The sequence below is a fragment of the Aquarana catesbeiana genome, linkage group LG10, assembly GCF_042186555.1.
Source record: "Aquarana catesbeiana isolate 2022-GZ linkage group LG10, ASM4218655v1, whole genome shotgun sequence".
In the NCBI taxonomy this organism is placed as follows: domain Eukaryota; kingdom Metazoa; phylum Chordata; class Amphibia; order Anura; family Ranidae; genus Aquarana; species Aquarana catesbeiana.
The window spans coordinates 42,071,983-42,087,793 of NC_133333.1; the positions used below are offsets into that span (position 1 = coordinate 42,071,983).

The 15,811-nt window shown below is 44.5% G+C and overlaps 1 protein-coding gene across 1 annotated transcript in view; it reads right to left on the minus strand.

The window, feature by feature from the left end:
- LOC141110629 (cell adhesion molecule CEACAM1-like) overlaps positions 1–15,811 on the minus strand; it is a 106,981-nt gene that overhangs the window by 47,341 nt on the left and 43,829 nt on the right. Inside the window, exons 5-6 of the mRNA XM_073602076.1 lie at positions 13,594–13,833; positions 1,522–1,833 (exon numbers count right to left, since the gene is read on the minus strand). Coding sequence (XP_073458177.1) covers positions 1,522–1,833; positions 13,594–13,833 — 552 coding nt within the window. The remainder of the gene's footprint in view (positions 1–1,521; positions 1,834–13,593; positions 13,834–15,811) is intronic.

Below are 15,811 nucleotides of genomic sequence, written 5' to 3' on the forward strand. Positions count from 1 at the left end.
AAATCACTCTGTATGAACAGATGATCTGTCTTTTCTCCCCTCAGAGAATGGGAAACTGTGTGTTTACACACACAGATCCTGGTTCTCGGTGTGCCACGAGCGATCACGGGAGCCCGGTGTTGTTTTGCCCAGCCGTGCCATTCTGCCGCAGTATAACTGCGGCGGCTGGTCGGCAATTGGTTAAAGTTCATGCGCGTGTAAAAGCAGGTGTCCCAATACTTTTGGTGGTATAGTGTATTTGTACTTTTAAATGAGATTGTTCAGTCAGATTGTAATGTGTGGGCTTAATCCATTTTCAGCTGCTTGGCATGGGTGTCCTTTTAGAGAATGCTTTGCATTGCATCAATGAATGCAAAGTGTTCTCTGATTAAATGGAATCAGAGAATGCTTTGCATTCATTAAGAAAATGCAAAGCATTCTTTGAATGGTGCCAGTGCCGTGCAGCCAACCTCTTGTATCCAGAATGCAGCAAACGTATGGTATATGTAGAGTTACATTGGTCCAAACTAGACCAATATACCACTATGTACAAAATTCCATACCTGGAATATTTGAAAGCTGACATTTCCTTGTAAAGCAATTTTTATCATCATCATGGGCCGCAAGCATCATCTGTTCTGCCCTTATTATGATTTGTCACTGCACAGTAAGATCTGGATAGCCAAGGGGGACCACAAACCCAGGACCCAACAAGCATGAAAAAAAAATAACAACCTATACATATTCTGTGATAGTTGGTTGCATTACCTACAAAATCTAATGCTACTGTCAACACTTCCAGAAATGCCTTATGCCGCGTACACATGAACAGACTTTTCGACCGGACTGATCCGACGGACTATCCGACGGACTTTCCCAACGAATGGACTTGCCTACACACGATCACACCAAAGTCCGACAGATTCGTAAGTGATAACGTACGACTGGACTAAAATAAGGAAGTTGATAGCCAGTAGCCAATAGCTGCCTTAGCGTCGGTTTTCATCCGTTGGACTAGCATACAGATGAGCGGACTTTTCGATAGGAACTGGGTCCGGCTGAGTTCCGACGTAAAGATTTGAAACATGTTCCAAATCTAAAGTCCGGCAGATTTTCAACCGAAAAAGTCCGCTGCAGGTCCGATGAAGCCCACACACGGTCGAATTGTCCGCCGGATTTGGTCCGTCGGACCAGTCCGGTCGAAAAAGTCCACTCGTGTGTACGCGGCATAAGAGGTATATACTGAGTCCTCTGTCTACCATGTACACAGAATTTTCCAATGGTTACTTTCCTGTATTCGATTGGTTGATATTACACATTTTACCGATTTACGTGATAGTCTTGATAGCTTTGTCTTTTAGATGGAGATTATTTCTACTTATGGTTAAGTTTGTACTCTGAGTGTTGTGCCTATGTGCCCTATTTAATTTAATATATCAATACTGGACACATAAATCTTTTAAAAATCCTTAATAAAAATGATTCAACATACTAAAAAAAAATAAAAATAATAAAATGTCCAACCCATTATGAATAGCTTACTTTCTTTTTCTACCTCTACGTTAAACATAAAGGAGTTGGTTCCGATTGCATTCTCAGCTTTGCACATATAACTCCCAGCCAATTCTTCTCTTATATAGTGGAGAATCAGGACCGAGGAATAATCATTTGATACAATTGAGAAATCTTCTCCTGTGGACAGCTCTGTTTGGGTTGGTTCCATCTGAAACCAGGAAAATTTGGACGGGAAGATCTGAGCAGACATTGCACTGCTTAGGGTAACTGGGAAGAAGGTACTGCTGCCCTTCTTTACGAACCTTGTGCTGTCATTGAAGCCTGGGTATTGTGGAGTATCTGAAAAGCAAATTAACATATATTAAACAAGCTAAACTTTTACATGTTCTCAGAAATTGTTTAACAAATATTTTTTACCACCTACCCCATCAGTGCAGAACTTACCACACACTTTACAACCTGACCGTACAAACTTTTTACAATAAACTTCCTTGTAAAACAAGGACCTAACTAAACTATCCAAATAGCCAGTAGGGATGAGCCGAACACCCCCCGGTTCGGTTCGCACCAGAACCTGCGAACGGACCGAAAATTCGCACGAACGTTAGAACCCCATTGACGTCTATGGGACTCGAACGTTCAAAATCAAAAGTGCTCATTTTAAAGGCAAATTTGCATGGTATTGTCCTAAAAAGGGTTTGGGGACCCGGGTCCTGCCCCAGGGGACATGTATCAATGCAAAAAAAACGGCCGTTTTTTCGGGAGCAGTGAATTTAATGATGCTTAAAGTAAAAAAAAAAAGTGAAATATTCCTTTAAATATCGTACCTGGGGGGTGTCTATAGTATGCCTGTAAAGTGACGCGTGTTTCCCGTGTTTAGAACAGTCCCTGCACAAAATGTCATTTTTAAAGGAAAAAATCTCATTTAAAACTGCTTGCGGGTTTAATGTAATGTCGGGTCCTGGCAATATGGATGAAAATCAGTGAGACAAATGGCATGGGTACCCCCCAGTCCATTACCAGGCCCTTTGGGTCTTGTATAGATATTAAGGGGAACCCCGCACTCAAATTAAAATAAGGAAAGGTGTGGGGCCACCAGGCCCTATATACTCTGAACAGCAGTATACAGGCAGTGCAAACAAGACAGGGACTGTAGGTTTGTTGTTAAGTAGAATCTGTTTGTAATTTTGAACGGGTAAATTTTTAACGTGTTTAGCTCCAGCCAAAAAATCTTTTTTAAGCTTTTTGGAAAACATAGGGAAGGGTTATCACCCCTGTGACATTTGTTTTGCTGTCTGTCCTCCTCTTCAGAAGATTTCACCTCACTTTTTGTCCCAATGACAAATGTTTTTTGAACATTTGGGTTTTTTTGTGAAACAAGGATTGGAAAGCATCAGTGGAAAGGAGAAATATTTTTCCCATATTAACTCTTACAGGAGAGAATTTCCCTTCCTAGGGGTAGATTTCATCTCACGTCCTGTTGTCTCCTTCCGTTTGCAAGTAGGAGTCGTTTGTAAGTTAGATGTTTGAAAGTAGGGGCCTGCCCTATATACTCAGCAGAAATTTGGGCCTTAGGTGTTGTTGTGGCCACAACACTGTAAGCCCTCACAGGGCCCTGCTGTGAAATATTAGATCAAGAATTGTAATTATATGCCCCTGTTGACCAGGGGCAGAAAAATTGGGCCTTTAGTGGTGGTGGTGGTGCTGGTGCCACAACATTGTAAGTCCTCACTCGCTCTTGGTGGGCGCAGAAATGGGCCCTGTTGTGAAATATTAGATCAAGAATTGTAATTACATGCCCCTGTTGAACAAGGGCAGAAAAATTGGGCCTTTGGTGGTGGTGGTGCTGGTGCCACAACACTGTAAGTCCTCACTCGCTCTTGGTGTGCGCAGAAATGGGCCCTGCTGTGAAATATTAGATCAAGAATTGTAATTACATGCCCCTATTGAACAAGGGCAGAAAAATTGGGCCTTTGGTGGTGGTGCTGGTGCCACAACACTGTAAGTCCTCACAGACACTCTAGTTGGAACGCAGGAACGAGCCCTGCTGCAAAGTATTGCATCAAAAATTGTAATTACACGCTCCTGTTAAACAGGGGCTGAAAAATTGGGCCTTAGGCACTGGTGCTGGTGCCACAACACTACAACCCCTCACAGATACTCTAGTTGTAACGCAGAAACAAGCCCTGCTGCAAAGTATTGCATCAAAAATTGTAATTACACGCTCCTGTTAAACAGGGGCTGAAAAATTAGGCCTTAGGCACTGGTGGTGGCGCCCAGAACCCAAAAATGTTCTTACAAGCTATCAGCGTGATCATTGAGGAGGAAGAGGATAATTACTCAGGGATAGTCACTCAGCATCAGCATAGGCAGTCTTTAAAGGGATCTGAGATTTCAAAAAAAATTATTCGGTTACATCAGCATCAGGTGCTTGGTAGCTGGTGGTGATCCAAGACTGATTCATTTTTATGAAGGTCAGTCGATCGACCGAGTCGGTGGACAGATGCACCCTGTGATCGGTTACAAAGCCTCCATCAGCACTGAATGTGCGTTCCGAAAGAACGTGGATGCAGGACAGGCCAGTAGCTCAATTGCATACTGTGCAAGCTCTGGCTAGTGATCCATCCTCAAGACCCAGTAACCCAGAGGATTTTCGGTGGGAAAGGTGTCCAAGTCTGATCTTGCCCCTAGGTATTCCTGCACCATGTAAAACAAACGCTGGCGATGGTTGCTGGAACCGATCATACCTTGGGGCTGCGGACCAAAAAATTGTCTGAACGCATCGGTCAGACGGCCACCTTCTCCACCGCTCCTTCTTTGACCGACCGAAGCCTCAGCAACACGTTGTCCAGAAACAGGAGTTTGTATCCTCCCAGTCTCTGGGAACACGTTGCACAGACCTTTCTGCAAGGCCTCCCGAAGATGTTTCATCCTCTGCTCCCTCTGCGACGGCAAGATAAGGTCCGCAACCTTACCCTTGTAACGTGGATCAAGGAGGGTTGCTAGCCAGTATTGGTCCTTCTCCTTGATACCACGAATACGAGGATCCTTACGCAGGCTTTGCAGGATCAGGGAGGCCATGCAGCGTAGGTTTGCTGAGGCATTCAGTCCGGAGTCCTCTGGGTCACTAAGGACGACATGGTCCGCAGCCACCTCCTCCCAGCCACGTACAAGTCCATGTGTTTCTTGGGACTGATCCCTTAAAGACTGCTGCTGATGCTGAGTGCCAGGCTCCACCTCCATACTGACACAATCTTCCTCTTCCTCCTCCTCCTTGTCCTCTTCCTGTGTGATCGGCGGGCACGCAGGAACACTGTCTGGATAAAGTGGGCCTTGAGAGCTAAGGAAGTCCTCCTCTTCCTGCCTCTGTTCTGCCTCAAGTGCCCTGTCCATTATTCCATGCAGCGTGTGCTCCAACAGGTGGACAAGGGGGACAGTGTCACTGATGCATGCACTGTCACTGCTCACCATCCTCGTGGCCTCCTCAAATGGTGACAGGACAGTGCATGCATCCCTGATCATGGCCCACTGGCGTGGGGAAAAAAAAACAAGTTCCCCTGACCCTGTCCTGGTGCCATAGTCGCACAGGTACTCATTGATGGCCCTCTGCTGCGTGTGCAGCCGCTGCAACATGGCCAACGTTGAGTTCCACCTGGTGGGCATGTCACAGATTAGGCGGTTCTTGGGCAGGTTAAACTCCTTTTGGAGGTCCGCCAGCCGAGCACTGGCATTATAAGACCGGCGGAAATGCACACAGACTTTCCTGGCCTGCCTCAGGACATCCTGTAAGCCCGGGTACCTGCCCAAGAAGCGCTGCACCACCAAGTTAAGGACGTGAGCCAAACAGGGAACATGGGTCATTTGTCCCTGTCGGAGGGCAGAGAGGAGGTTGGTGCCATTGTCGCAAACCACCATTCCTGCCTTAAGTTGGCGTGGCGTCAACTACCTCTGAACCTGCCCCTGCAGAGCTGACAGAACCTCTGCCCCAGTGTGGCTCCTGTCCCCCAAGCACACCAGCTCAAGCACCGCATGGCATGTTTTGGCCTGCGTACTTGCGTAGCCCCTTGAAAGGCTACGGAGCACCGCTGGTTCCGAGGAAAAAGCACAGGAAGAGGCCATGGAGGAAGAAGAAGAGGAGGGGGTGGAGGAGAGAGGTGTGTCACAATCATTAGTAGTGGCATTTTGGAGGCGTGGTGGCGGAACAACCTCCAACACTACTGCACCTTGTCCTGCATCCTTCCCAGCTGCCAGCAGAGTCACCCAATGCGCCGTGAAACTTAGGTAACGTCCCTGTCCATGCCTGCTGGACCATGAGTCAGCGGTAATATGCACCTTACCGCTGACCGCCCTGTCCAGTGAGGCATGGACATTGCCTTCCACATGCCGGTAGAGAGCCGGAATCGCCTTCCTTGAGAAAAAGTGGCGTTTGGGTACCTGCCACTGAGGAACCGCACATTCCACAAACTCACGGAAGGGGGCAGAGTCTACCAACTGAAAAGGCAGCAGTTGAAGTGCTAGCAATTTTGCCAAGCTAGCATTCAACCGCTGGGCATGTGGATCGCTGGGAGCAAACTTCTTTCGGCGGTGCAGCAGCTGGGGCAGGGAAATTTGCCTGGTACAATCTGACGTCGGTGTACCAAAAGCAGATTGCCCACAAGTACTTGGCTGTGACACACCTAATTCTACACCTTCATTCCTCTCAGTGCAGGTCTCAGAGAGGACTGAAGGTATAGTGGGGTTGGAGATCTCAGCTGATGAGGAGCAAGGAGAGGTCCTCTTTGTTCTTTGGTGTGGGTCTTTTAGATACGCTTGCCAATGAACTGCATGGCAGGTCAACATATGTCTGGTCAAGTTTAGGTACAATGAAAAATCTGGACAGATGCACTCCGGATTGAAATAATAAAAGTAAAATCTTCTTTATTGAAAAAATTACATGATTTAAAATTTGTACATTGCTCTGTTGGGATAATGCAGTATAACCGCTAACGCGTTTCACGCTTCCATTGAGCGCTTACTCATAGCTGGTTTGTACAACAATGATAACCACTTATATGCACATCATACGTCTCACACATGACCCCATATTGATTATATAACTCTGAACAGCTGATCATTGGATCATATGGGGTCTTAACTTACATGCATAACTTACATGCCTAAACGTCAGCTTCAGCACTTATCTCAGTCTCGGGGAAAGAAAGTAGATTCTGTATTTCCCTAATTTTTCTTCTTCAAAAGATTTTTAAAGCAATATAAACTTTTTATTTATAGATATTTTTTGTATTGTTTTTGTATTGTTCATATGAACACTTTGTTCACACATTTACGTCTTTAATAAAGATTCCATCATAGAACACACACCCAATCAATTCTAAGTTAAGACCCCATATGATCCAATGATCAGCTGTTCAGAGTTATATAATCAATATGGGGTCATGTGTGAGACGTATGATGTGCATATAAGTGGTTATCATTGTTGTACAAACCAGCTATGAGTAAGCGCTCAATGGAAGCGTGAAACGCGTTAGCGGTTATACTGCATTATCCCAACAGAGCAATGTACGGATTTTAAATCATGTCATTTTTTCAATAAAGAAGATTTTACTTTTATTATTCCAATCCAGAGTGCAGCTGTCCAGATTTTTCATTGTACCTAAACTATTGGAATAGCAACTGCTAGCACCTGGAGCTCTCACAATCATCCACCTAGCGGAGGACGGGGAATTTTGAACCCAGTTACCTAGAGCGGTGGTTACCAATCTGCATATGTCTGGTCAAGCATGTGGTACCCAAGCAGGAGATATTTTGGCCACGCGAGATACGCTTGAGACATATGTTGCAAATAGCAGCGGTGCGATCTGATGCACTCGTCTCAAAAAAGGCCCACACCAAAGAACTTTTTGAATAACGTGCAGAGACTGCAGCGCCCTGCACATGTGGAGCTTTGGGGTGTGATGCAGTCAATGTGCTGCCCTTAGGCTGGCCCCTGGAGGGCATCCTGCCTCGTTGGTGATGTGCCGCACCCACGTTGAGTCAGTGACCTCATCATCCCCTCCCTCCTCATCACTAGAGCAAACCTGGCAGTATGCTGCAGCAGGGGTAGCATGACTGCCAGATTGCTGTCCTTCTTGGGCACCCCCTCTGTCCGTGCTCATGTTACTGCCTTCATCGAGCTCAGTATCATCATCAGAGCCTTCCAAACGCTGGGCATCCTCCTGGAGCATGTACCCAACACTGTGGTCAAACAGTTCGAGGGACTCCTCAGAAGGACATGGTGGGGCTAGGGAAGGAGTCACTGATGACATTGAGCTGAGGGAAGAGGCCGCTGCTTTGCCAGACAAAGTACCCTGAGCATGAGTGAGAGGATGAGGAGGATGAGGACGGCTTGGTCATCCACTCGACCAAGTCTTCGACATGTTGCGGCTCAACACGACCAGCTGCCGAAAAAAAGGCCAAGCGTGTCCCACGGCCACATGCTGATGAGGATGCACCGTCTCCACGACCAGCACTAGACACAAAGCCTGCTTGCCCTCTCTTATTGGCTTGTGACTGTCTGCCTCTCCTTCTTGGCCTTCCAGACATACTAATGGCCTGTAGCTGCACTAAGCTGGGATATATATATATATATATATATATATATATGTACTGATACTGCAGCTAGCAAAATCAACTGCCTGCCTGTAGTATGAGAACACCACCAACCTTCTACAGGTAGCTTTAGCTGAACACTGTGCAGAGCTCGCAAAAAAATAACTTGTAGGTTTAGCTGAACACTGTGAGGAGGACGCACCACACTAACATGTAGTTTTAGCTGAACACTGTGAGCAGGACGCACTGCACTAACTTGTAGCTTTAGATGAACACGGTGCAGAGGTCTCACTACACTAACTTGTAGTTTTAGCTGAACACTGTGAGCAGGACGCACTGCACTAACTTGTAGCTTTAGATAAACACTGTGCAGAGGTCTCACTACACTAACTTGTAGTTTTAGCTGAACACTGTGAGCAGGACGCACTGCACTAACTTGTAGCTTTAGATGAACACTGTGCAGAGGTCTCACTACACTATCTTGTAGTTTTAGCAGAACACTGTGAGCAGGACGCACTGCACTAACTTGTAGGTTTAGCTGAACACTGTGAGCAGGACGCACTGCACTAACTTGTAGGTTTAGCTGAACACTGTGAGCAGGACGCACTGCACTAACTTGTAGCTTTAGATGAACACTGTGCAGAGCTCGCAAAAAAATAACTTGTAGGTTTAGCTGAACACTGTGAGCAGGACGCACCACACTAACTTGTAGTTTTAGCTGAACACTGTGAGCAGGACGCACTGCACTAACTGTAAATAGTCTAGCTGCCTGACTGTGGTACTAATAGGATCAAAAGAACACCAGCAATTTTCTTCAGGTAGCTGTATATACTGTAACAAGACAAGCCTGCCTGTCAGTAAGAAGATAACAGGAACGGATCTAGCTAAACTGAATACAGTGTGTATATATATATATATATATATATATATATATATATATATATATATACAACACCTGGGATGCATATATATACAGAATACACTGTAAGTGCAGCTAACTCACTGATTGTCCTGCCTAATCTATCTAACTCAAATGAAATGACACTGTCTCTCTGTCTATCTATCTCTCTTTCAACGCCGGAACACACACTACACAGGGCCGGTGTGCAGGCGGCCTTATATAGTGTGGGGCGTGTTCTAAACCCCCTGAGCCATAATTGGCCAAAGCCACCCTGGCTTTGGCCAATTACAGCTCTCTCTACCGACGGCGCTGTGATTGGCCAAGCATGCGGGTCATAGTGCATGCTTGGCCAATCATCAGCCAGCAATGCACTGCGATGCCACAGTGAATTATGGGCCGTGACGCGCCACACGAATTTGGCGCGAACGGCCCATAAAGTTCAGAATTCGGCGAACGACCAAACAGCCAATGTTCGAGTCGAACATGGGTTCGACTCGAACACGAAGCTCATCCCTAATAGCCAGTATCCAATCATTCAGGCCCTTGCACTATATAACTGTGAGTATAACTAAAAGAGATTGTACAGTCAGGTTATAATGTGTGGTGGGCTTAAATCACATAGCAAAATGCTTACTTTCAGCCTTGCTCTTGAGATCTTTCTTGTGCAGAACCTCACGTCCCCGCCAGACCCTGTGCATGTGCAATAACTTCATTACTTTCTGTAGCTGGTTCCATACTCATTCGGATGGCTGTATCCATCAAGACAATGGGCCCAGCCATAGGGATGAATGAGGCTACAGTCTGCTTGTGTAGTAGGCACATGGCTCCAATGGGACCTTTTTTACATGTTAATCTGAGCATCTCCAGAACAATGCTGAAGGTACGTATTTTGCTATGAGTGTTATACTTATGAGGAAGGGGAGAAGACTAGACTGAGATGATGTCATCAAGTCTGCTGCAGGTTGAAGGAAGCTTTTCCTTCACCAGTGACCAAGCTGTAACATTTCAACTTTGTAATGAGTCAAAAGGTGAGAAGCTCTAATAGGGACTAATCTGTAGAAGGCATTTATAAATACAACCAAGAACTGCAAAGGAACCAAGAATTACATGACTGTATCATCTCTGAGTCAGTATTTTAATCCAGGAAGTAGGTGCTGATGCTGGATGATGCCAGAACCAACATGGCGTCATCCTTCTGTAAAGAAAATTACCGGTAGTTGAAAGCATTGTCAAGGAGTGTACTGTAACCTCTGTGAGAGATAATAATTACTTGGAAGTAAACTGAAAGAAGTGGAAGAGCGATAGCATCTTGCTCCAAATATTTAATCCACTGGCAGCACTCTCAGACAGTCCTACTGGAAGCGTCGCAACCAATGCATTTTACCCATAACAGCATTTAATCCCTACAACTAAGGCCTGTGATTGTTGAAACCTGTTAGAAGCTTGGCTCCCAGCCGTAGTATCTGTGTATGCTGCCAGTGGAATAAACATTCAGAGCAAAATGTCATTGTCACACCCCTTTCAATTGATTTCAATGTATAGCGGAGAGAATGTGAACTCCTGGGCTTGATCACCAAGCTGATACATACAGGACGGAGGAGGGCACCGACTGCTTGTAAGCAGTGACATGAGCTAAGATTCTTGTACAGTAAATACCTGGAAATGTTACCCTTACACATCACAGTGATCACAAGGCACAGAGATATTCTAAATGGCTCTGTGCAATTTTCTTATAAACACAGTGCTCTTTAAAAATGGGAGTCCAGAACACTGTGGCCACTGCTCCTCTGCTCAAAGATGTACAGTGGTAGTGAAGTGGTCAAAGAATGGCATGTCCATTGTGATGTGCTGGCATCTACTGGATACAGTATGTGCATTGTGATGTTGTAGGTGGGGCCTGAGTTAGGAACCTTATAATGGGAGGGAACACTAACACACAATCAGGGAGATTTATTAAAACTTGAGCACTCATAATCTAGTGCAGATGTGCTTGGTAGGCAATCAGCTTCTAACTTCAGCTTGTTCAATTAAGCTTTGATAATAAAACCTGGAAGCTGATTGGTTTTTATGAAGACCTGTACTAGATTTTGCACACACCAGTTTTGGTAAATCAACCCCAATGAATTGGGAATGGATGTCTTTATATAAATTTGGCATAGTCTATTAACAGCACAGATAACTGATCTTCAGCACTGGCATAGACAATCCACAAAACATACAATCAGACAATATTACCAGAGAATAGCTTTCATTACCAGGGACTTCTTGGATAGGCTGTAGCCCTATTGTCAGTTTATACTGGCTCATCGCTTTCCCACTGCTTCCCAGAGTGTCCACTGTGCCTTCTCTGAGCTATCCTTCCTCATCCGGAAACTGATTCTATGCTAAGCACTGTTCCTCAAAGGCGCGTTCCTTTCCCTACCTCACAATCGCCAAAAGAATTCCAAAATGATGTGGGGTTCATTATTTTAAAGGTTTCCTCACCAAGATGGCTGCCCAAGTCTCCTGAGAGTTCAGTGTCTAATGCGGCTACATTCCTCTCAACAAAGCTAAAGAAGGAACCAATTTCTATATGAAACTTTCCTTCCCATGCAATAATGGAATAAGGCCATCTGCAGATGGGAAACCTAACTGCAACTGCCTACAGTGTTATACAGTCACCAGCCACCTTAGGTACACCTTGCCAGTTCTGGGTTGGACCCACTTTTGCCTTCAGAACTGTCATAATTCTTTATGGAAGAGATTCAACATGGTGTTGGAAACATTCCTCAGAGATTTTGGTCCAATATGACATGATAGCATCACGCAGTTTCTGCAGATTTGTCGACTGCACATCCATGATGCGAATCTCCGTTCCACCACATCCCAAAGGTGCTCTATTGGATTGAGATCTGGTGACTGTGGAGGCCATTGGAGTACAATGACCCCATTGTCATGTTCAAGAAACCAGTGGTGAGATGATTTGAGCTTTGGGACATGGTGCATTATTCTCCTGGAAGGAGCCATCAGAAGATGGGTACACTGTAGTCATAAAGGGATGGACGTGGTCAGCAACAATACTCAGGTAGGCCATGACATTTAAATGATACTCAATTTGTACTAAGGGGCCTAAAGTGTGCCAAGAAAATATCCCCCACACCATTACACCACCACCATCCTGAACCATTGATATAAGGCAGGATGGAGCCATACTTTCATGTTGTTTAACCTAAATTTTGACCCTACTATCTGAATATCCCAGCTGAAATCAAGACTCATCAGACCAGGCAACGGTTTTCCAATCTTCTATTGTCCAATTTTGGTGAGCCTGTGTGAATTTTAGCATCAGTTTTCTGTTCTTAGCTGACAGGAGTGGAACCCGGTGTGGTCCTCTGGTGCTGTAGCCCATCTGCTTCAAGGTTCGATGTGTTTTGCATTCAGAGATGGTATTCTTGGTTTGGTTGGTTGTAATGAGTGGTTATTTGAGTTACTGTTGCCTTTCTATCATCTTGAACCAGTCTGCCCATTCTCCTCTGACCTCAACAAGGCATTTTCCTCCGCACAACTGCCGCTCACTGGATATTTTCTCTTTTTCAGACCATTCTTTGTAAACCCGATAGATGGTTGTGTGTGAAAATTCCAGTAGATCAGCAGTTTTTGAAATACTCAGACCAGCCTGTCTGGCACCAACAACCATGCCACGTTCAAAGTCACTTAAATCCCCTTTCTACTCCATTCTGATGCTCAGTTTGAACTTCAGCAAGTTGTCTTAACCATGTCTAGATGCCTTAATGCATTGAGTTGCTACCATGCGATTGGCTGATTAGCAATTTGTGTTACCAAGCAATTGAACAGGTGTACCTAATAAAGTGGCTGTTGATTACAGGTGGCACTGCAGCACTATACACATAGTAACACGCTTTGATGTGTGTTTTAGTAATGCCCTAACAAAACATGTAGATGTGAAACCCAGGAGGTGTGAACTTCAGGAATTATCTTTACAACTTACATTGGTCTGGCTTGGTACAATGTAATTATATATCTTGTATCTGGAGGGCCGCTGGATCTGTGGAAAACTAGTGTAGTACATACAGTCATAGATGAGGTCTTCCAGGTCCTGCTTGAGGGGCTTCACCTCAGAACACTGAACACAGGGAGTTGATCTCTCAGCGCCACCACCATTCAGAGAAAGCCTTGCATTTTTTCAGTGACTACAAAGTGTTCTCTGATTGGACAAAGTTGAGTGAAGGGATGGTTGATGTCACAATCTAGCCTCATCCTATCAGACAATGCCTTGTGTGCACTAAAAAAAAATACAATGCATTCTATGTTGGGGTGTATGCCTATCAAGCAAGCAACCCCCCTGTTTTTAGTGTGCAGAGGGGAAGCCAATGGAGCAGGACCCCGGCAGTTTGTGCTATCACTGTATGCAGGCCCTCCAGATATGGATAATTGCTTCCTGCCAAGCTGGACCACTGTAAATTGGCAATAAAGATAATTCCTGGAGTTCTGCTTTAATTTCTAAGCCCACATGTGTAAAATGACCACTTGATACTTATTGCATCCTACTGCCAACATTTCCACATGTAACTCCTGTAAAAGCTTTTATAAATGGTGCCTATGTATCTTACCAATAATCACTGAGCAGGTTTCATTAGATCCCTGATGTGTTCCAGTGCAAGACAGTGCAGTTCCAAGGGGGAATTGGTCAAATGGTATCTCAGTCATAACTCCATCCAACTCTGTTAAGTTTGCACTTTGGTATATCATGTGAACCTGAGCAGGTGGGTACCCTCCAGGCCAGGAGCAATAAAGTTGGATGCTTTGGCCTGACCCCTTGGCATCACATGTAATCTGCCCATTTGGCAGCCCTATAATTGCAAAACAAAAGTCATTATGGCATGACAAAAAAAAGAAGCAACGAAGGCCTCATGAACACAAGTAGGAAATAAAAGCCACTTTTTGAACGTATAAACAAACACGTTTCATGTCATTTCATTTATAGTGGCTAGAACGAATTCACATTCTAGCCTCTAGAATGAAATGGAATGCCATATGTGCATAAATGTGCATTAACGTTTGTAAATACGCACCAGACCAAGCTTTTTTTACTCTGGATTTTTCTTCAAGCTCCTGGGAGACAGATCCAACATAAATTGGATTATTTTAGGATGCCTGTGACTGTGAGCATCCAGCCTAATAGTAATAACTGAGAAAAGAGCGTGCTCTACAGAAGGGGAAAATTTGCTCACAGTGACCAATACAATTCCTTGAATGCAAATTCTTCAGTTTTTATTCTTCTAGTTTTTATAAACATGTTTTTCCAAATCTACACATACTTTACTTATTTTAGGGTCTGGGATTCAAGAAAACTTGGCCAAGACTAGACAAAGAACAAATTCTGTATAAAAAGAAAATTTGAGTTATAAGATATTTTAAGCCAATATATATATATATATATATATATATATATATATATATATATATATATATATATATATATAATTAATATATAAACAAACAATAATTAATAATAATAATACTATATATAGAGATATCTATAGATGTCTATATCTGTAGATATCTCTATATATATCTTTATATATAATCATAAATTAATGTAGCTCTTTATTCATTAACCATTAAATGCATTAAATTAATGTCATAAGCACCTGAACTTGACCTGGTATCAGGCGCCTGCAGTCCCTGTAAGGCAGGGGTGCCCAACCAGTGGCCCATGACATCCTGCTCTGGGATCCGCTATGCCAATGCATCAGTGTTGTGAATGAAGCCAGCAGTAGAGGAAGCAAGCGGCTGCAGAGAAGAGCCACGTAAGCTGATGCTTCCTGCATAGCGCCGTCTCCTGTCTCAAGCAAAGTGATACCAAATGCACTCTGCCTGGGACAGCAACTGCCGGCAATACCTAAATGGAAGACTGTTATTAAAGTGGTTGTTAAGCCACTCTAACCTGTATACACCATCAGCACTGCCTTTTATTGTAGTATCCCCCTCTGTGTGTGATTTATAAAATTAAATGCTGCAAATACCTAATTTCACTGCTGAGATTGCGATCACATGACTGGCCAGCTTTCTCCTTTTCTCCTCTGAGAGATGCAGTGGGCGGGGCTGAGATTCCTCTGCTGATATCAGTCTGGAGGGGAGGAGAGGGCTGGCTGGTGATGTGATCGCAATCTTGGCTCTTAAATTAGGTATTTACAGCATTTATATTTATAAATCATTCAAAGAGGAGGACACTGCAATAAGAGGCAGTGCTGATGGTGTATACAGGTTCGTGTTATGAGAGCAGCAGGAGGGGGAGGGGGAGCTCACACACAGACAGAGAGGGGAGGGGGGTAGGAGGATACAGGAGCAGAGCAGATAGCAGGCTGCTGATGATAGAGGCATGTAAACTGACCACGGTGTCTGGTCTCAGCAGCCATGATACACCGTGGTCAGTTTACAGAGGGGTGGAGAGAAACTGGCAGGATCAGCCAGGTTTTTTAGGTGTTACAGGGGGCCAAATGACACAGGACAAGCACTGTATCATATAACATGCTTTAAAGGAGCAGGATCCATTTTATTTTTTTTTTGGGGGGTTAACAAACTCTTTAAAGGTAAGTTTATTACAAAATCACAGTGTATATATGAGCATATCTATTCTGCAGTGGTTACTCTGGGCTACTTAAAATTGATCTGCAGGTGCAGCGCATTGCACCTGCGGGTTACCTGCACTGAGCCATAGACTTTTGTTATTACCTACAGGTTTGGTGAGCTTTCAGAAAGTGCACCACACCTACAGGATATAATAGAAGTCTATGGCAAAGTGCAGTTAACCCGCAGCAAAGCCAC